This window comes from Haliaeetus albicilla, chromosome 23 (assembly GCF_947461875.1).
Source record: "Haliaeetus albicilla chromosome 23, bHalAlb1.1, whole genome shotgun sequence".
NCBI classification, from domain to species: Eukaryota; Metazoa; Chordata; class Aves; order Accipitriformes; family Accipitridae; genus Haliaeetus; species Haliaeetus albicilla.
In genome coordinates, this window is record NC_091505.1 from 3,206,754 (window position 1) to 3,228,895 (window position 22,142).

The 22,142-nt window shown below is 41.7% G+C and overlaps 2 protein-coding genes across 2 annotated transcripts in view; one reads left to right on the forward strand and one right to left on the reverse strand.

Annotated features, from left to right (window-relative positions):
• Positions 1-7,061, reverse strand: part of ABCB7 (ATP binding cassette subfamily B member 7) — a 41,448-nt gene extending 34,387 nt beyond the window's left edge. Inside the window, exon 1 of the mRNA XM_069810919.1 lies at positions 6,876-7,061. Coding sequence (XP_069667020.1) covers positions 6,876-7,031 — 156 coding nt within the window. The 5' untranslated portion in view covers positions 7,032-7,061. The remainder of the gene's footprint in view (positions 1-6,875) is intronic.
• A 5,687-nt stretch (positions 7,062-12,748) lies between these two features.
• Positions 12,749-22,084, forward strand: LOC138690790 (palmitoyltransferase ZDHHC15-like). The gene is made up of 6 exons (XM_069811689.1): positions 12,749-13,040; positions 13,904-13,973; positions 14,285-14,317; positions 15,430-15,550; positions 17,541-17,626; positions 21,754-22,084. The coding sequence occupies exons 1-6, from the start codon at positions 12,926-12,928 to the stop codon at positions 22,082-22,084; spliced, it is 756 nt and encodes a 251-aa protein (XP_069667790.1). The 5' UTR covers positions 12,749-12,925.
• The last annotated feature ends 58 nt before the right edge of the window (positions 22,085-22,142 follow it).

Consider the following 22,142-nt stretch of genomic DNA (forward strand, 5'->3'; position numbering starts at 1 on the left):
CCCTCTTTTGGTTAGCAATGATGGTGCCATATCATCCTTGACACATTCAATATTAAATTTTTTACTGCTCTGTTGCAATATTAACCATATACCTCATAGTATATAAAAATCACCACCACTGAGCAAAATAGCATAAGAACTGCTCATCAGCCCAAGGCAAAAGACAAATGTCAAAAAGGGGGTGGGGGAAGAACTTGGTCATAAAAAAAGGTATTTTTAACCCTGACAAGCAGAGCACCGGCATACATTTCATACCTTGCCTTAAACATTCTTTTGCTCTTGTCCTAAACATTCCTTTGTTCTTGAACCGTAAGTTATCATTTAGTCAGTCATTTTTCAGAAAATGAAGATCATTCCCCCACAAGTCACCACATGGGACCTGCTTACTTCAAACACTTCCACTATATGACATGACATATAGAGAAAGAATAAACACTACAATTATACATTTTGCACTTAGTAGAGCTAACTGGCCTGGGTGAACTGCCCTGATGCTTCCAAGACCTATGTTAAATGAAGGAGCTGCATTTATAAAGCACTTCATTGTAGATACACTCATAACTTCACAGTTTCATGTCAGCGCAGAGGATTCCATCTAAACTACTATGTTCTCCATATGAACAGTGACAGTTTCATAAACAGAAAATATAATGGAAAAAGAGGAGGACTTCAAGATGCCTCAGCAAATCCCAAGTTACTACAAATTAATGTAATCATTACAAAGGCATGGTTATTTTGGATGGAAGTTCCCACCAACATGCAAGAAGAGGAGTAAGCATTCCTAGCAGTATCCACTATCGCAGCATTTAGGAAGTACCTAGAATCCAACACCAAATTAAGTTGTACAACCAGTACAAAATGCAGCAGTGTTCTCTAATTCAGCAAAGGCAGTTACATCAATACAACTCTACCTGCTTCACCAGTCAGAGGCCATTCAGAAGTATGGATTAAACTATGACAATTTAGATTTTATAGCGGATACATGATCCGGGGTGAGAGGCTTAATACCAGCAAGTCCTACATTCACACCACCGAGACTGAGTTCCTGTCTCCTACAGCCTAGAGTACAGTCAGGATACCGAAAACCTCAGTACCTTTATGCCAGCATTTATACTTCTTTAAACACATGATGCTGATAAAAGACTGTTAAGACACCATGCCAAAGAGAAGTTTAGGGGCTGATGAACCACTGCTCACAACTACGCTTTGGCTTCTCTTAAGGCAACACAGCTGGAACCTCTCCTGAGCAGTACCGTTCTCTCCTGCTTGGCCTTGCAAGAAAAAATCTTGAGTACTGTAAGAATTGAAATTCAGGTATTTAACTCTGAATGCATTTTTTTTTCTGTTGTTGTTGTATACTCCTAGTACATGGGACTCCGCAACTGATGCTCCAACAGCTATTGGAAAGAAGCTAATTACTGTTCTTCTAGAGGGTACTCATAGGACATCATAAAAATATTTTACTAATAATTCATATCCTTTGATGCCAAAGTTTGCAAAGTTCTCTTCTGACTAACTTATGAGACAAACATTACAGAAACAACCTCTATTGAAACACCAGCAGATGTAGTCTGAATTACTGCATCAGATGATACTTGACTGAAGTTATAAACTGTCATGGGGTTAAGAGATGAATACAGAAAAAAGATGAAAAGATTTGCACAAGGTACACAGGAAAACTTGTTCTTATTTTCAGTCTTGAGCCTGGAAGACAGGAGGTTTCAATCCTCTCCCAATCTCCTGCTAAAACCCAAGGCTCAGCAAAGAAATAAAGAATTAAACAAGGTGAACAATTTACTTCACTGGTAAGTCCTCCGGCCATCATAGTATTATTAGCTGCCCAACTAAGTGGGACTCAAGCTTACCCTGTCACTCTCCACACATCCTGCAGGCAGACTTGGGACTCCACTCTCCCTCACTACAACTCTTGCCCAATAGATTTAAGACTACAAAGGAAAGGCATACTTGAACCTTACTGCAACAGGTAAAAGTAGCAGGTTATTGCTTTAAAGGAGCAGGAGCGAGTCCTGCTTATTTCTGAATTTAAGAAATTATGCAGGGAACTTTTAATTCTGGCATTTCCTAACTTTTGAATGCCTGACTCTGCACCATTATGTTCTTTTAACATATTTTTGGATATGATTCTATACACTCTAAAGGATGAAACAGATGTCTAGTACTGATTGCACATAAAAGTCATATCGCTGAAGTGTCATGACTGTTGGCAGTAGTTTAAATACTATAAACGCAAACAACAGGGATTAAACACATTTGCACAAGGTCAAATCTACACTTACAAGCTTCTCTCTTAAGTGTGTTATGTACTATTCCAGACGTACTGCACTAATCTAATGGGGATGTTTTTTCTAAACTAACTGTAATAGAAAAGATAACTGAAGGTAAGATTCAAGTACCTGTGCAGTACACAAGTCCCACTGCCAATTTTGCTGAGTTTGCAAGGCAAGAAAAGAAAAGATTAATAGGAAAGAGCAGAGGAAGATGAGAGAAAAGGTGAAAACATTCTGGTATAAATATAGACTAAACTGTTACCAATATGAACAATATAAACTTAACTGCAGTTATGTTTAACAATGGCCAACATGCAATTGCTCTGTACACATACCCAGAGCAAATGAAACCAAGAAGGTTAACAAAAAGATACCTTAAGGAGTTTCCCCTCATAACATCTTACTAATACACCCTCACATTTGGCTTGTTTTGGTAAAACACGTCTCAATGCCAGAACGGAAAACCCACACAGCATCGCAGCAGGAACCTCAATGTACACCACAGCATCCCTTTCTACAGGGAGTGTTGCTTACCCCATGCCCCCCCATATTCCCCAAATGATTTTCAGATCAAGTCCCTGTATCTCCATCTGTTCTACTTCATTATATATCCTTCCTCACAACAATTTTCAGTACTATTAGATGTCCATTTCTATAGATGTATGGGATTGCTGATCTGCGCAGCAGCAATACTTCCTCTATAAAGGGATTTTGAAAATTCAAGGAATTTCAAATACTTCATGACAAAACATGTATCTGTCAGTAAGGACTGTTGACTAACAGAGACTGTTGATTAACAGTTCCCATGTATCAAGCTGTTCAACTATACCACCAAAGTCTAGAGAAGAGACTTTAGCAACGCACAGGGACATGTGAAATGACATCTGGACAACAAACGTCAGTATAGTTTTACAGAACAGACCAGGCTTCAGGTTAAAAAAAGGCAAAATACAAAAAAAATAATGAAAATACCTGAAACTTCTTTTACAACCACTTCCAGAGCAACAGATGTTATTAAATTATGCAGAACACCACACTCTTTATCATATCATGTGGCAGCTGGAAGGGCAAGATAATGCAAGGGAAAAAAAAAAATTCTCTTCCATTTTTTTACCGTTACACTTACAATAACTTACAAAGCCCTGCTTTCTACAACTGCCAAAGCCCTCTCTGAAAGACACCCCTCAGTGTATTTCTTGACTTATACAGATTCCTAGTAAAATAATTATCCTTAGTTAAAGGCTGTTGGACCTTTTCAGTCAAATGCTATTTTCCTCCCGTTAAAGTTATAGATCGAACAGAATTTGTCATTGCTTTTATTTTGGATGCAGGCAAACTGTTCTACAAAAACACCCTAAGCTTCCTAGAAAAAAAATACAGTCTTTGTTTGGTTACTTTTCGAAGTTTACCAAGCAGGCCACAACCACCATGCCCATTCTCTGCATTACTACCCAGCAGAGATCCTAAATTTAAAACACAAGTTTTGATATGATGAACACCTGCCTACTCCAACTGCAGGAGGGTGAACTGAAGGAGCTACATTAATGGAAATACAAACTGATCTCAATATCAAGAAATGGAGTCTGATCACAGTTCTGCAATATTTATGACACCTGTTTTTCCCTTCCAGGATACAAATGTTACATGTCTTATTACTCAGAAAGCAAGACTCTAATCAAAACTACTGAAAAACGTAAGTGTGAGGGAAGACAGACATGGATCTGTAATGCAACAGCACCCAAACAAATCTACTATATTTGACTCTCATTGTACTAAGTGCCACAGAAAACACAGACATTGTATTACAATTAAAAAAAGCTTACAACTGACATGAAACAATGAAGATGGGGGGATCAAGTACTGCACAGACACAGAGTAGAAGGATGGATGACAGGCAAGTGTTTGAAATCATCTTCTTCGAAAAGAATGGTTAGTAACTTTGCTTTTATGGTCATGCTTCACCAGAGCTTCTTCCTTCCTTTAATCACATTTTTTTCTCAGGAGTCAAGCTATGCCTATACCATTTACCAGCCTATGCCTGTAAAAGGCCCAACTCTTGACTGACACAGCTATGCTGTCACTCACCTCTGCTATTTGTGTAGTTATATCAATAAAAGCAGAACTGTGGTTGTACAGTTGATTTTACTCACTAAAGTGATTTTACCACAGCAGTGAGAAGCACCACATTGCTGGTATAACCAGGTCACGTTCAGTACGCTCTCCTGGAAAGGCCCTTATTATTTAAGAGCACTTCGGGGAAGACATGCCATTAAAGCCAACTCTCTGGATTTCACAAGTGGTTGGGCCCTGCCAGTCTCCCATCCCATGTGAGATTCAGAGGCAGGATCACAGGCATTTATTTCACATTTACTGCCCTTGGTTATATTCAACAAGCTAGTGCAAAATCTAACCCATATTTGATACCTAGAATATAACAATAAAAATGTAAGAGCTTTCCCACACACTAAAGTACATATACTAAGATGTGTCATCACACAGTAGCCTGGAGGCTTTCACGAGAACACATGCTATAAAACACTACTTTCATTAAACCTTATTCCCAGATGACTGAAGTATGCAGCATAGGACCAGAGCAAACAAGTTTAAGTTGTTTTAAATGCAAAACCAGGTGTGTTTCTTCAAATTTTTTTAATATCTAGAAAAGCTTTCAGAATATGCCCATTAAAAATATTTATAGTCCTCATTACCTATAAACATAGCAAAACAATTAAATAACTGAAACTAAAATAACATGCACATACTTGCTCCTGGAAGATTTTTTAAATGCTGAATTACCTAATTTATAAAAATCAGTGGCTAATCACTCTGAAATACAACCTGCTGCAGTGCCTCACCAACTTCCAACAGTGACTTCTGTTGGTGCAGGCACAACATTTCTTGAACTAGCTGCAAAATGAGAAGGGAAAAAAAAAGGAAACTGAAATCACCGGACAGTGCATTTTCCTCTGTCAGCAAATTTAATTAAATGTTTAAAAAAAAAAAATCAAGTCAATTAGTCCCAAAATTTTGAAGGACATTATAACCAAAACCTCCAGAACACTAAGTTTGAGCCTCCTGCTAGATAATAATCAAGTAAATTTGCACAACACAGTTACATAAAACATGTTGCCTGTTTGTTACAATGCGGCAAAAAGTTTTTACTTAACAAAATGTAAGATCTTGCTTGTGCATTTAATGAATTCTAATTTTTATCCAAACAGAGCTTGATGCAGAAGTGAAGTAAAAATTAATCACCAGACTGAAAGAGAAATGCATAATTGACCACTTTCTAACACAGACACACCTAGAAACTAAAAGGCCAAAGAGAGGAATACATATATATATATATATTTACACTACAGACATAGCCTTAGCTTTCTAGTTCAGAAAAATCTAGCTCAAATCAACACTTATCAACATGTAGCAATTAAAACTTATCAGCAAGGATTGGCATTTCCCACACAAAAATAAGAACATTCAAAAGGAAAAAAGAATTATAGTTAATACTCCTATACATTACCATGATAACATTGTTGTTTATTTACTAACATCTGAAATACGTCTCCAGGAACAGTGGACAATACTGAGTACCCAGATATGTTTTAACACATCCAAATAAATACATGGGAAAATTATTTGGTCTGCATCCACTTCAACTCTCAGCTTCTTGTCTTGCACAAGTTTCAAAACTAACTCCCCCTCCCCAATTTACTACTTCAGTCCTGCTTGTCTCCACTACTAAGTAATATGAACTTGACTGTGTCCATGACAGAATTCTCCCTGTCAGGGGCAACTAATCAAGGCGGGTGACAATGAAAAGCTAGTCATAAGCAGCGGTACTCGGGGGGGGGGGGGGGGGGAGAAAACAAGGTTATTATTGAACAGAAATAATAGCTATCTGAGAGTTTACGGGAAGTTCATTCACTCCATGTTTGAGATACACTTCCTTCACTGCCCTTTGAAAAATGCATGTGAATTACTGAAAGCTGGACTCATTCAATCTGAAGTATGTGCTCAATTCTTGACTTGTAACCAAAAAACCATTCACTGGAACGCGTTACAGCCTTCGCCGCTGACAGAAGCGTTTCCAAGTCCAATTTCCTTTCCCTACATAAGAGCAAAATTAGCTGTCAGCGTCAGTTACTCCCTACACGAAAGTTTAGCACCCGTCCAGCGGCACCGCTCTTAACGCCTGTCCACAAAAAGACGCTCGGCGAGCAGGCGGAACGCTCACCGACACACCACCACAAACGGAGGCAGAGCTCCAGCCTCAAGTTGTCCGGGACCAAAAACTCGCCCAGGACTTTACCCCTCACGACCACACCGCTCTCCCCTCACGCTGCGGAGCCGCCACCACGCCGGGACCCCCCCCCCCACCCCAGCCCCACTGCAAGGGGCTCCCCCCGCCGGGGCGGCCTCCGGGAGAGAGTCGGCGGCCCCGGCCCGCACCCCCGGGCCCTCGCCGGCCGGCGAGCGCTGACAACCGGGCAAAGTAAGGGCGGACCGGGCCGTCCCCTCAGAGCTCACGGGAGCAGCATGGCGGGGCCCCGCGTCCCTCCTCAGCCCCCCACCCCCCCGGCAACGCACCTGGCCGCTCCCCGGGGCCGCGCGGGCCCGCTGCCGCCCGCTCCCCGCAAGCCAGCCGTGGGCGCAGGCGGAGGCGGCGGCAGGAGGCCGCAGCAGGGCGATGGCGAGCAGCCGCCGCTTGCGGGAGGAGGCAGCCGCCAGGCTGAGCAGCGCCATGACGGGAAGGCACGGGAGGAGAGGATTGTGGGACGCCGGCGGACTCGCTGGGAGGAGCGGAGGGGGGCGGAGCCCCGCTCCCGGCCCCGCCTCCCCGGGAAAGGGCGGGGCGCGTCGCCATGGCAGCGCCGAGCGCGCGCTCCCGCTGCGGAGAGCCCTCGCCGCCCTCCCGCCGCCGAGGCCGCCCTCAGTCCCGTCATGGCGGCCCGAGGGGGACGGGAGCTTCCCCGCCGAGCTGGGGAGCGGCCGAGCCCTTCCCGAGCTGCCACCTCCTCAAGAGGATTTTTGGTCCGACTGCAGAGATACAGGCGTCCTTTTTGAGAAACCGGACTGCTGAAATATGGGGGTCCTCAAGGCCAAACCACGCCAACGGCAAGCATCGCTCGTACTGGTCAGCAGCTCCATTAGTACGGCGGTACTTTGCAAAGTCTCTCCCGTTCAGCAGAGCCGGTTAGCGATCTCACGCTTTCTCCACACGCAGCCGGACAGCGATGCCGCTGTCAGAGGCGAAGAGGGGGCCCGAGCTGGCGCTGGTTTCGGGGACGCGGCGCAGCAGCTGCCCCGGCGGTTTCCTCGGCTGGGGCGCAGACAGGCCTCGGCCCGCCGAGCCGCGAGGGGAGCGCTGGCCGGAGGGCGAGGTGTAATCTAGACGGCTGGTGGCACGGCACATCTCCGCACGGACCGAGTTCTGTATTCCACACCCTTCCCGGGGTTAAGCTGTGAGCTACCTCAGAGAACTCCGTCAGCTAGCACAGCTCACGGCTCAGCCATCGTTCCTTTGAGACCAGAATAATGCAGCAATAGTATGGTTCCTAATTAAACACCAATTTAGGATGACAGAGGTATGCCATGGACCACACTTATAACGGCCTATATACTCCTATCGGATTGGCATGCATAGCCGTGAGGAAGCTATAACTCTGTGTGGCATTTCTAATCACATAAAGATTTCTTCAAAGCTACCAAAGCTTGACTACTGACGCTCTTGCCTTGGGGGAGAGTTGTAAGCTCATTTGCGGGGGAGAAAGGCAGACAGACAGACGGAGAGCAAGAGGACAATTGGCTTAAAGCTGATTTTTAATGAGGAAGGCTTTCTGTAGCCTGCGCTGTGATGCACAACTTTGCTTCTGACCAGGATTCACTTCAAACGACAGAGGCGACATTTCTCTGTCACTAATCTAATTCTTCATCATAATTCCATTTGGCAGAGCTTGGTCTGAACAGTGCCGCCCAGTGGCATCGTTCAGAAGGATAAACAGAAATACTAAGCTTATGGCCTTCCATACATCCACTTCCTTCGGTATGCCCTTTTCAGCACTTAAGTTTGACACGACAAAACATGGTAATTGCAACACTTTGTCGGGGATAGCCTGGACAGACAGGCTGGCCAACACTGCAGCATCTTTTGAGTGATTTCAAATGTTTCTGCAATGTTTCCACATACATTACCGACACAGCCTACATATATAACTGTACATGTATGCAGATACAGTGCAATCTGGATCGATCCGACCTGCAGCACAGGCTGTCAGCCGTGTGATACGTGTCCAGTATTTCCACCCTGTCAAGCTCTTTGGATGTGCGCTACACGGAATATCCTGCGCGTGGATAAAAGAACCCTGACTTGCGGTAGCACGGTATATTTGATGCAGCTCTGGTGTCTCGCTAATGGAGGCTTAAAAAAAAATCACTCGACAAACACGTATTGTTAAACCTCACAACACCATTCTGAGACAACTGTATTATTACGGTCTCGTCTTCGTTAAACAGGGAGAGAAGAGCCGGCTCCAATATGCCTGTACGCTGCGTCAGTGATAGAAGCTGTTACATACTTCCGATAAGACCCTCAAATTGACGATGGAAAAAACACAGTTGATCATTCAGTTCATACTCTCTTTAGTACAGACCAACGCTAATTTTTTGACTAAGGTAGTTTCAAAGTTCTGAAGCAAGCCCCAACGGCATAAGAAATAAACATATTCCTCTCATGAAATACAAAGAGGAATGTTTAGTGTTCTGATGGAATATCGAAAATGACGTTCTGTCATTCACCTAACACTGAAAAAACACATCAGCAGACTGGTGGAGAGGAGGCGATTAATTCTGAAAAAGGGATTAAAAGCGCGAAATGCTAGCAGCTTAGTTTACAGATAACTAAGGGGAGGCTATAGCCCATGCTGTAAACATTTAAGAAGGGTGAGAATTTATTAAAGCTGACAGACGGAAGGAGTGCTGGAAGTAATGGGATCCCATTAAATACGGGAAAGCTAAAGATAAATACCTGGCAAGTCATTGTCACAATGGAAATGTGATAGGATAGTTGGTATCTCCTCATTTAGGACATTTAGAATTAAAATGGCTAAGACGTGAGAAAATTACCGGCACCGAAAAATCTGGCATTACATATATGTGTATATACTTACAATATCAAATGGCCACGTGGTATTTGGTGGAAAATGTTATAATTAGTAATTTTAATATTCCATTATCATGAACTGAGCAAAAAATCAGCTTTAGAATTCCCATTTTCTGTGCTAATGCATATCATTTTAATTTTATACACTTTTAAGGCTAATAAGGTACTTACTTAATATATTTGATATTAATATTTTCCCTGCAAAGTTTGCCTTTACCTGCTGTTCTTTCTTTAACAACTCTCCAATGCCACCGGTTTTATTTCCTCCCCCCTACTATTTCAGTCTTCCTTCCAGTTCCCATCTTCCCTTCCTCCTTTTGAGACCAGTTTATTCACATGGTACCAGGTTATTGATACCTGTACAAGGCACTGCACAAACCCTGAGAGAGACACAGAAAGAAAAAGAGGCCATATACCTACCTATAGTGGTCAGAAACATGACATCCCCTTCTCTCAGAGTGACCTAACCAGGAGAACAAAGCTCACGCTATAGACACAGAAAGCCAACAGACGAGTTTTATAAACTTACACTGCTTAAAGTAGCTTGCCACAAAAAAAAAAAAAAAAAAAAAAAAAAGAAAGTCTGTGTCTCTGCAGATTTAGCTGTAGAAGCAAAGGATCTCCTTGGAGACAGAAATCAATGCATGCTCCAGAGCTGTCAGCGAGAAAAGTTTACAGAAGCAGCTCAGCAGAAGAAATGTAAGCCCCAGCACACGGAGGCAAAATAATACCTTACCTAGAGTTCATTGAAGTTCTTAAGTTCTTTCTCATTAAAGGTGTTTAATATGATTGTAACATTCTAACGAACTTCACTTACAGCAACAAGTACTTATTTCTTCCAGCTGAAAAAAGCAGAGTACAATTTCATAAAGACTATTTATAGAACTAAGATTTATAATTATTAAACATTCCTACAAAATGGAAAGAATCAACACTGAATGCCAGATAATCAGTATGCCAAGGGGAGACTGAAACCTCTATTTCGTATGGTAACGTTGACAATTCCAGTTATGGCAGGCATCAGAATAAATGAAAGTGTCCCCTAGAGCTGTGGAAATCAAAATGAATTCAGGAGTCAGGCTAGAGGATAAAGGAAAGTGACAATACTCAATCATCATTTACAATCAACAGTATTGGAAGGCTATGAACACAAGGAGAATGCTTCACCAAAGTATATGAAGAAAGAGGGAAAATTAATGGGAAGATATTAATGCAAAAAAATTTAAAAATGGGAAAACAGGACAATGGAGGTGGGGGGGATAGAACCCCTCACTCAGAGATATAAAATAAATTTTGGCAAGTAGAATATGTGCCAAAAGGCACAATACTGATTTGAAGATAGGGACTCTAGAAAAATATGAACTCTTAATCCTATTAAACCCAACTATTAATTTTGGTAGGTTTTTCCTGTTCTTTTTTCTTAAATAATCTGTCATGTATTTTGGTTATTTCATCTCAGTCTGTTCTGGCGCTTTGTATTTTTGCCCAGTAATGTATTGGCTGTAGAATACATGCTGTTACATTCGCATTGAGTCTTTCTAAGATTGGCCTTGCATTATTTTTATTCTGAATATTAGCCATCTGGCACTGTGTGCTGCAGTATTTAGTGCCACAAATAATAATGAAAAATATGGTAATATCTCATGATACTTCAGCGTAAAAATATAAGACAGGGTATAAAGCTTTGGACGCATAATCTTAAAGCTGCCAAAGCACGCTGCTCCCTCTGCCCTTGTTTTCCATAAATGATTCTTTGACTGGAGACAGCAGTGGTAACGGAAAAGTCATTGGTTAATGCACATTAATGAAACTGTGTTTCTTGCAGTTCAGGAACTGGTCCTGAAGAACAACGGGTAGGAAAAACTCCGAGATTTATACCTTTCTGTTCAGGTAGATGTGAGCACAGCCAAGACACATGAGAAAAAGGTATTTGGCTTCAGGTATATCGGAGAGGGCTCTGTCTTTTCCACATCAGTCAAGCCCCGTAGAAATGCTTGAACTTTAAACAAAATAGCCTTTTCCTTCTCTCTCCCCACATCAAAACGCGATGACGAGACCGTTGCAATAGTAAGCAAAACTCTTGTTCTCGCTGTAGTTAAGTTGCATAATTAGATGGGGCTTAAAAGAGGTGAGAGCTAAACTTTAACGATTCTGTAGGCTGGTGCAGAGGTGAATTGCAAGCTAAGTCACAGAACTTACCAAGCTGTTGGTGCTTCAGGAAAATAGTTTAAGGTTGTTTAGGTTCAAAGGCAGCGAGTGTTTTCATGAACATTCATTTTAGAGAACACTCTTGCTGGCAAGATGAATTTACCTTTACATATTTCTCTAAGGTTGGATTTATTTTTGAAGATTGGCCAAGCAGCAATTGGGATGGCAAGACCTATGTGGCCGTGTTACATTGCTGCCCTGTCTGCGTTAAGAACAACCATTTTCATCAGCTCTGCGCTCTGTAACCTCTGCTCACTGCTGGAGCATCCTCTGTACTTGGAGCACGAGCATAAAGCATAAGGTGCCTCCGGGCACAAGGAGCTTAATGTTTCCTAAAGAAATGAAATAATTCATGAGAATCATAAGTAACAATTCCATCAGCAAGAAACGGGACTTGACTTCCTTCTGTTTTCACACAGACCGCCTCAAACAGAGACAACAGCGTAACATGAAAGATGGTAATGCTAAACAACCTTTGAGTTTCCACCTGGTAACAAAGGGTCCAGCTCGTCTGACTCTGCCGTCGTCATCCAGGAGCTGCTGGCCAAAGCAGCGGCTACGTTTGGACTGTGGGACATCCAGAACCATCTACCGCATCTCTGCTGTTCTTTAGCCTGGCGCACGTAGCAGAGGTGTCCAGCCTCAACTGGGTCACCAGATTTACTGCCCCGCGAGTAGATCAAATCTATAATGAATCCACAGCATGTCCGATTTTTTCCAGGTATGTGCTGGACCAAGGATCAATGCCTGAGCAGTAAATTGTAACAACACACTATGATAAAGAGAAATGGGGATTCTCTGTGACAAAAGTAGACAACAAGGATGATGTCTGTGTGGCACTCCAAATATATATGGTCATAACCTGATCCTAATTACAAGAATGTAAGTTTATAAATAACAACTAATCCCAGTTTTAGAAATATAAAATTGTGGCTGGAGAGAGGTTCTTGCTCACAAGGGAAGTGCCTGAAGTGTCCTCATCATGGTTAGCAATGTTATTCATGAAAAATAGTAATCTAAGGCAGCAGTAGTAGCAACTCCAGTATGTTGTTTTCACTTTTGTGTTTCTTATTGATGTATCACATGGTATTCTGGCTGTCCAGCACTTACTATCTCTCTTTGTCTTCTTAACAAACATGTTTTCACGTTAGATTAAGCTCATTAGAAGGAGTGGGAGGTAAAAACATTTCCAGGCTTGCCTGTACTTGAAATATTATCTCTGCTACCCGTGGGTAATTGCTCCTCTCATGACTTCTGCTTCTAGTACCATATGTCCTATGCTGACAAAGAACGCTATGAAAATGAAGAAAGGCCGGAGGTGCAGAGGCAAATTCTTGCCGAAATTGCAAGGAAGTTGCCGGTGTACACGAGAACGGGGAATGGAGGTCAGCTAAGCAGAGAGCTTTGTTTCTCTCAATCTAATCAAGCAGGCAAAAGTAGCATGTGCTGGCAGCCCCGATGATACTGCTGACCAACAGGGCGTTCCTAATGCCACTGCATGCACTGAGTAACTCTTGTACGACTAATTTTAATGCCTTTTCTCTCATGTTTTGTGTTTGGGAAAACAAAAAAGCCTTGAACTCTTCCATTGATCTTCAAGGAGTGGAGTACCAGGTGCTGCCTTTGAGAAGCAGTATGTTACCCTTTACAGGGTATTTACAGTTCAAACGCCTACTTGTGTTGTCTGCATTTAGTAATAGTAATAGAATGACAAAATCTGTAGTCATTGTTACTTAAAATGGAGTCTAGCTTAGAGATGCAGGGCATAATTCTGTGAACAGATTTCTGGACCTTGTTCCGTGATTAAATGCATACTGCACTGCTTTCAAAGCGTAAAAGAAATCGTATTCGTATTAGAGGCTCTGACCTGTTCATTTCTGTCAGACAAGCCAATGAATTCTGAAGTAAAGAACTGCTCTATAGGCAATTATCAAAATGGAACATATGTAAAGTCTGAGTAAATGTGGAAGCCAGAGGGAAGTGTACAATTTTGGTTTATCTATCGCTTTTAAGCTGGCTGTATGCTTTGCTGTGAGGGTTGTTCCCCACATCTGCAAGTCTCCAGAAGAACTATGAGCATTGCTTAGCTGATTATGACCTGGGAGCAAAAATCGGTGGCAAATGCCGTCATCTTTTGAAGTGATAGAGGAAGGAATATGAATAGTTAGCAAATGAGGGGAATACTAACTAACATCTGAAAAAAAAAAGACTTTTCTATTATTTGGTATTAATGTGTCTTTAATTTCAGGTATTCGGTTCTGTGATAGATGCCAGCTAATAAAACCTGATCGTTGTCACCATTGTACCGTTTGTGCTATGTAAGTTACCAGACAGTTTTTCACAGAAGTGACTATAGTCACCGCTAAGTTATGTGAATGGGCTGGTCCTTCATGTGTCTTGTTACAGATAAAGGTACCCAAGTACCTCTGTTCCAGCTGCAGTCAACAGCACAGGTTCGTGTGTGACAGCATTAGCATTTGCATTTCTGCTACTTGTGGCCCGGAAGGGTTTGTAGTTCCCACACCTACAAGTGTATCAGCGTTAAGTTGCTAGAAAGCATGCCGTATAGTGAAAAGTAACTGATCAACCATTAACTGGTCTTCCATTTTTCTTTTTTGTCCTTTTGCAGATGCGTGCTAAAAATGGATCATCACTGTCCATGGTATGTCCTAGATACTGGTTTGTAGTTTTCTGAAAAGAAAGGCTGTTTAAATACCTTTCTTCTACAGGATAGCCTCTGTACACCTCTTTCATTTCAAACCATGCATCTCTTTAAGTTGGGAAATTTATAAAATAATCACACTTTGAAATTGCCCGAAACGTTTGATATTTTGAAAGACAGATCATTCACGTTTGTTCCATAAACTATGTGTAAAAAAGCTTTTATTTCGATATAATTTAAAACCGAGCTGCTAATTCACTCTTCAACTATTATTCAAATTGTAAAGGGACTTCAGCTTAGCCTTTAATTTTGGGTACATAATCGTTTCAGCATGCAGTTGGTAGTCGCTTTCAATAATAATATTTGCACGCAGATTGTTTCTGAAATGGTGCCTGCCACCTGTGCATGGTCAGAGACAGTTTGTGTAGAATGGTGTGTGGATGAATTAAGCTTTATACTTTTTGAGAATTGCTGCCACTACATTTCTTAAACTCCTTCTTTTTTTTTTTTTTTTTAAAAAAAAAAAAGCAAGCTTTCAGAAATCAGAAGCATCACAAGCATTTCCCCACCTGAACCTCCCTGGTAATCCTAAACTGTAGAGGATTTTTCAAACCTCAGTTTTGAGACAAACACCTACTATTTTTTTCTGCATTCCCTTGTTGCTTTTTAGAATTGTCCTGTGCATGGAGAATTATAATCAAATTGGGGTTTATTTGGTTTGTATGTAAACAAACAAGCAGTGGTGAATCTGGCTCCTGAGTTTTGCAAGTGAATCAAGTGACACAGAAATCCCAGATCTGATTACCTTTGCAGACAAGAAACAGACATTGCGTAATTAGAGCCTGCCTCTGTAACAGATTTACCAGTGGTACCAACTGTAAAACAGATTCCAAAAACATGAACTGTCCTTTTACTTGGCATAGCAAGAAGTCTTCAAGTGAAGAGCAAAGAGACTTTAGTTATATTTAATTTTGACCACTAAGGGGAGCTATTTATTGACAAAATATATATAATCAAGAGGCTTAATAAGACCAAAAAAGAATTGTAGTACTCATTGTGTTACAAGTGTGTGCTGTACATATCCTGATTTCAACTTTGCTTTTGTTCTCTAGGGTGAATAACTGCATTGGATTTTCTAACTACAAATTCTTTCTACTGTTCTTAGCCTATTCTTTGTTGTATTGCTTGTATATTGCTGCAACAGTCTTCAAGTATTTCATTAAGTATTGGACAGTAAGTCATGAAATCTGGTTACTTTTCCATATCCTATGAGTCTGGTGGGATTTAGTCACTCTTGTTACATTTTTGCTTTCAGTCAATGGAGGGTCTGCATTTCTTCCCTAAGGTATCTTCCTGTGCCCTTTTTTGAGTTTAACCCCCATTTTATGTCTGAAATGCACAAAGCGAGAAGCTAACAGACTTCAGGAATTTCAAATTGTAGAGCTAGCTTCTGGCAATGAAGTTATAACCTTTTCCTGTTCTTGTGTTTGCATGTACGTATCTCGGAATCTTTGGAAATTTACCACAAGTTTCCTAGTTCGGTAAACTCAAATGTCGTTCATAAGAAGACACACTTCACTGAAAGACAGCCCAGGATTTCAGTTTACAAAAATGTTCTGTTGCTTTTTCAATGCACATTAGTGTATATCATGACTCATACCACTGAAATTAGAGGTGTTACACTGGGATAAACACTGCTTGAATTAGGTTAGGCTCTTGGATTTAAATGTGGTTAATCTTCCCAATTCAAAATAGAGCTGCTGTGGTCTGGCCATATCACAGTACTTAAAAAAAACCAAAACCTAAACTTCTACTGATTATGGAAACAATTGTCTTCTAAGTAGAAATTCTTACCTGTCAACATTTGATGCTTTTAAAGTGGTTGCAGGAATACCGCCTACGTATTTCAGTCATATTACAGGAAACCATTAATTGTGGGTGGGTGGTTTTCTTCTATGTTGCTTCCTGAACTGCCCGAGCATTTTTTTTTTTTTTTCCCCAACTTTCTCTGTATTGGTGTCTGAAGGATTAGGTCCCTTACACTTAAGAGAGAGAGCAAATAAGAGAAGGCATAGAGTGTAGATCCTGGGGTGGCTACCCTACTGTTGACTGTAACTGATGGTTTCCAAAATCTTAATTTCTTGAAGAATATCTGCTCCCTTCTCTCCTCTGGTATCAAAGTATAACATCCTGGCATTGATCTGTACATACCTACTGAAAAAAAAAAAAAAAAAAGATCAAAAAGCCTTGTTCATTTTCTAATCCCCACATGACTCCTTTCTCAAGTCAAAAGTTGACTGAAATAAAGTATGCTTCTTATTCAGTTATCGATTATCATTCATATGCAAGCAATGCCAACTGACAGTTCCACTAAGAGGCTGGCCTTTTGTCTCTAGTTTTTTATGTCCCCTCTGCTGCTAACTCTGTATGACTGTGTTTAGGTAACTTAACTTTGCTGTGCATTAATTTATTAAATGTCCGTTGTTTTAATGGCTAATCACTTATGTAAAATGCCTCCTGAGATGCTCATGGGACACTAGCGGGAACTGTTCCTTATGCTAGGAAAGGCACAGAGCCTTGAGCTCTGTGGCTGCATATATGGGATGGGCAAAGGCCGAGAAGTAATTTTCTTACTTTGAGGTTCCCACAGCCTATCTGTAGATGTCTGCTTATGAGGATCTCTGGCACTTGACTCTTCTGCTGTAGAAGGAAATAAGTGTTTGTTCCTGCTCGTAAGATCCCGCTCGGCTTTGAAACTCTTCCAAACCACCTATGCTCAGTTCTAACGCTCCCTGATTGCTATAGCTATGGAGGCCAGGTTTTCTTGGCATGCCTTATATTGCAAGAGGTGCAGAATTTTAATATACGGACAGGAAACTCAGCAGAACGTAAAAAGGGCTTCAAGAGCTTGTGCCTGCTTGCTTCCCTGTGGGCATAGGGCATGCTTCTTGTGCCCAGGTGGGAAGCTGGCATGTTACTGGCTCTGTTACACACAAAAAGTTAGTAGCAAACCCCCACTCTTTCTGCTTTGGTTACAGGAGGGGGAAATGAACCAGATCATTTCTTTGTCTCTTCTTGCTTTTTATAGTAAGGTGTGACTTTTGTGGGTACAAGTTTGAGAACTCCAAGTAGGAGTTTTAGAGGATATCTTTCTTTCTAGGAACAAAGAATTTCCAGCTTTTATTTGTTCCTATCACTTGTTCTGTGTTGCTTTTCTTTCCAGGGTGAACTGATGAATGGACGTTCCAAATTTCATGTCCTTTTCCTTCTCTTTGTTGCGATCATGTTCTTTGTAACATGGCGGCAACGGTAGGCATGATGCCCTGCCAGAACCAGGGGCTTGGCCTGCAGCTGCAGGATGAGCAGCCGGTGGCAGTGACAGCAGCTACCCCAGAGTATGGGGTCATGTTCTCCGAACGCTTATTTTTAACCAAGTACTGAAATTTCTGCATTCAAACTGTTAATTAGCTGATGCTGCATGGCCAGTAGTAAATGTCAGTATATCAGACCTCAACTGCCTCCTTCATAGTTAAATTTAATACTTCTGGTCCCCTGAGGACAAGAAAATATATTAAAGAGAATGGAAGCAAGATAAGACAGAGATGGGGACAGTTAAAAAAAGACGGGAAGACAAATCCATTTGTTCTACAGGCAAATACAACAATAAAAAAGCTTCTAAACGTTTTCTTCAGCATTGCCCTTCATCTCTGAAAGTAATTTCTTAGTACAGTACAGAAAGACTAACTGCATAGCATAGACAAACTCTACTCATTATTAGTGCAATAATTGCTTATATACAAATACCGAAACTGTGTAGTTGTAAAAGGTTACACCCTCTGTGGTTTCACTAGGTGTCAATAGTTACAAACGCGCTGCGATCCCTCAGCGTGCAGTCACCATCTCCACTGCCTTGCTGAATTCTAATGAGCTTCCACCCAATTTAACCACAGAAAAACATCTCTTCTACATCAACACCTATTACCAGCTCCAAAAGTGGTTTGTGAAGCTTAGTAGAGATATGCCCATACTTTTTTAGCTGCTTGTAAAAATTGGATGTCACACCAGGCACTGTAAAATAGAGCAATAAGATGGTCTTGAGGACCATCAGATCATGCCCATACCAGGGAACTGTCTTAGTGTTCACCAAATACCTTGAAATCATTCCTAATGCAAGACAGAGAGAAGGTAAAAATGAAGGAAGAAACTACATATGGAAGTCCATAGATTAACAACACAGTTACTATATTTAGAGGCAGGCATGAAGCGTTATATTAGGGACATGCTTATACCTAGCTATGCTTTAGGTCAGCTCTGAGATTTTTCTCCCCTTCCTCCAGCTATCCCACTGACAAATGGTGTCGTAGTTTTGTGGCTGAGATCCAGAAGTGAAACTCTTTTCTGGGATTTAGCTTTCATCAAAGGGCATCCTCAGTTAGGACATATATATCCAAGCTGTCCCCAACTTTTTATTCAGACCTCTCTCTTCCAAGAATTTCCTGGGATTTGTAACTTTGGATTCATAACTTATTTTAACATTTCCTTTGAAGGCTTTAGCGTACCCCAACCCTATCTTTAGAAATGCTTTTTTCCTTGGATGGAGAGAGTTGGAACTATCTTGTCCACACAATAAATGGGATTTCTTAATAGTTCTTCTGGTACTTCAACAGAAAGCATTCACAAACCCATTAGCAATTTACCTATTAGCAATGCTCCCTCCACTTGGGAGGGTTTCATATAAGCATGTAATTTGCCAGCTCTACTTCTTACCAGACTATAAATAAGCATGTGGCTTCTTACTATTTCTTGATCAGGATTAAATGCAGTCATAATCAAACATATTCAGGATGAGAATGGGTTTATAAGGAACCATATCAACCTTGGCTTTGAGGATTCTGTGATAAAAACTGATGCTTCAAAAGGCGTGAATTAGTATACCTATGGGAATCATTTGAACCAATTTTTATAGCTTTTTATAAAACCTCTCGTTTTATTGCAGTTCATTCTGCCCTACATTTCACAGTTCACATCCAGCTGCAAGTGTCATTTTTTTGTCCATTCTGACTACACATTCCCCCATTCATCTATTTTGAAATAAATAGAATAAATTAATTCCAGTTTATTGCCACTGAAATGCCTTGATTTAATGAGGCATAAAATACCTCCACACTGGAATTTCTGTGCTTCTGCACTACACCCTGATGTACCATTCTTACATGAAAAAACTATCTAAGTACCCAATTCCAGTATCTTTCATTAGGCAGATGATGCTTTCAAACTGTTGAGGCAACATGAGCAAATTAGTCTTCACGCCAACACCCCATATGTCAGGGGCGTCTTCATTTTTTATCTTCATTTTGGCGCTGGGGATGCTGAGACATCCCCGCCATAGCTGTACAGCATGTTAGGGTATAACGTGCTATTGTTCAGTACACTGACCTTCTTCTCAAGCCCTGGTTTGCTGACTGCACAGCTCTTGGAAGGACTGGTGGCCATATCCCAGAGTATATATACCCAAGGGCACCCCTCCAGTTGGTACAATATTAGTTTGCCACAGTATTTCAGCATTTAATATTTTAGTATTGGCAGCAGAGTATCTTATGGTGCTTTGGGAAACAGTGTGGAAAAAGCCCAACTTAGATATCTTTTAGGATCCTCTTCACAAATCTCCTCTGTGGTGAGTTATTTCATTCCCAGCATTTCTTCTACTGAGCTACTTCTGTCATCTTTTCTGAGTGCCAACTCTGGAGCATGCATTGATTTCTGTCTCCAAGGAGATCCTTTGCTTCTACAGCTAAATCTGCAGAGACACAGACTTTTTTCTTTTTTTTTTTTTTGTGGCAAGCTACTTTAAGCAGTATAAGTTTATAAAACTCGTCTGTTGGCTTTCTGTGTCTATAGCGTGAGCTTTGTTCTCCTGGTTAGGTCACTCTGAGAGAAGGGGATGTCATGTTTCTGACCACTATAGGTAGGTATATGGCCTCTTTTTCTTTCTGTGTCTCTCTCAGGGTTTGTGCAGTGCCTTGTACAGGTATCAATAACCTGGTACCATGTGAATAAACTGGTCTCAAAAGGAGGAAGGGAAGATGGGAACTGGAAGGAAGACTGAAATAGTAGGGGGGAGGAAATAAAACCGGTGGCATTGGAGAGTTGTTAAAGAAAGAACAGCAGGTAAAGGCAAACTTTGCAGGGAAAATATTAATATCAAATATATTAAGTAAGTACCTTATTAGCCTTAAAAGTGTATAAAATTAAAATGATATGCATTAGCACAGAAAATGGGAATTCTAAAGCTGATTTTTTGCTCAGTTCATGATAATGGAATATTAAAATTACTAATTATAACATTTTCCACCAAATACCACGTGGCCATTTGATATTGTAAGTATATACACATATATGTAATGCCAGATTTTTCGGTGCCGGTAATTTTCTCACGTCTTAGCCATTTTAATTCTAAATGTCCTAAATGAGGAGATACCAACTATCCTATCACATTTCCATTGTGACAATGACTTGCCAGGTATTTATCTTTAGCTTTCCCGTATTTAATGGGATCCCATTACTTCCAGCACTCCTTCCGTCTGTCAGCTTTAATAAATTCTCACCCTTCTTAAATGTTTACAGCATGGGCTATAGCCTCCCCTTAGTTATCTGTAAACTAAGCTGCTAGCATTTCGCGCTTTTAATCCCTTTTTCAGAATTAATCGCCTCCTCTCCACCAGTCTGCTGATGTGTTTTTTCAGTGTTAGGTGAATGACAGAACGTCATTTTCGATATTCCATCAGAACACTAAACATTCCTCTTTGTATTTCATGAGAGGAATATGTTTATTTCTTATGCCGTTGGGGCTTGCTTCAGAACTTTGAAACTACCTTAGTCAAAAAATTAGCGTTGGTCTGTACTAAAGAGAGTATGAACTGAATGATCAACTGTGTTTTTTCCATCGTCAATTTGAGGGTCTTATCGGAAGTATGTAACAGCTTCTATCACTGACGCAGCGTACAGGCATATTGGAGCCGGCTCTTCTCTCCCTGTTTAACGAAGACGAGACCGTAATAATACAGTTGTCTCAGAATGGTGTTGTGAGGTTTAACAATACGTGTTTGTCGAGTGATTTTTTTTTAAGCCTCCATTAGCGAGACACCAGAGCTGCATCAAATATACCGTGCTACCGCAAGTCAGGGTTCTTTTATCCACGCGCAGGATATTCCGTGTAGCGCACATCCAAAGAGCTTGACAGGGTGGAAATACTGGACACGTATCACACGGCTGAGAGCCTGTGCTGAGCTACCCAGGACGTCTCTGCATACACACACACGTATTCAGGAGAAATTCACAGTTTCGTAATCGGACTTCCTCACATCCTACCTCTTCTTCTCCCCTGAGCCTGCACTAACCTTACGCCTATTCCTCTTTCCACTATCTTGAAAAAACAGTATCCCTCATAAAACAATCAAACCCCAACCAAAGAGACAAAAACCTTGCAGCAGACGTTTCGTGCCCCCCCTCGCCGACCGGGCCCTGCAGCCGACAGCGGGTCTTCGCCGAAAACGCGCCGTAAAGCCGGAGGAGGCAGAGGACGAGGCTCCCCCCGCGGAGCGCTGCCCGCCGGCGGACCCCGACAGGCCGCTATCGCCTCACAGAGACAGAGAGAGGCGCGAAGCGCGGGAAAGCTGCCGCGGCGCGACGTCACCCCTCCGGGAAGCACCGATAGGCCCGCCGCGCCGCGCCCCGCCTCCCCTGCCTGCCCTCCCGCCGCGGCTTTGAGCGGCGGCGCCCTCAGCCAATAGAGCGACGGCGGGCCAGCGCGTTCCCTCCCCCCTTC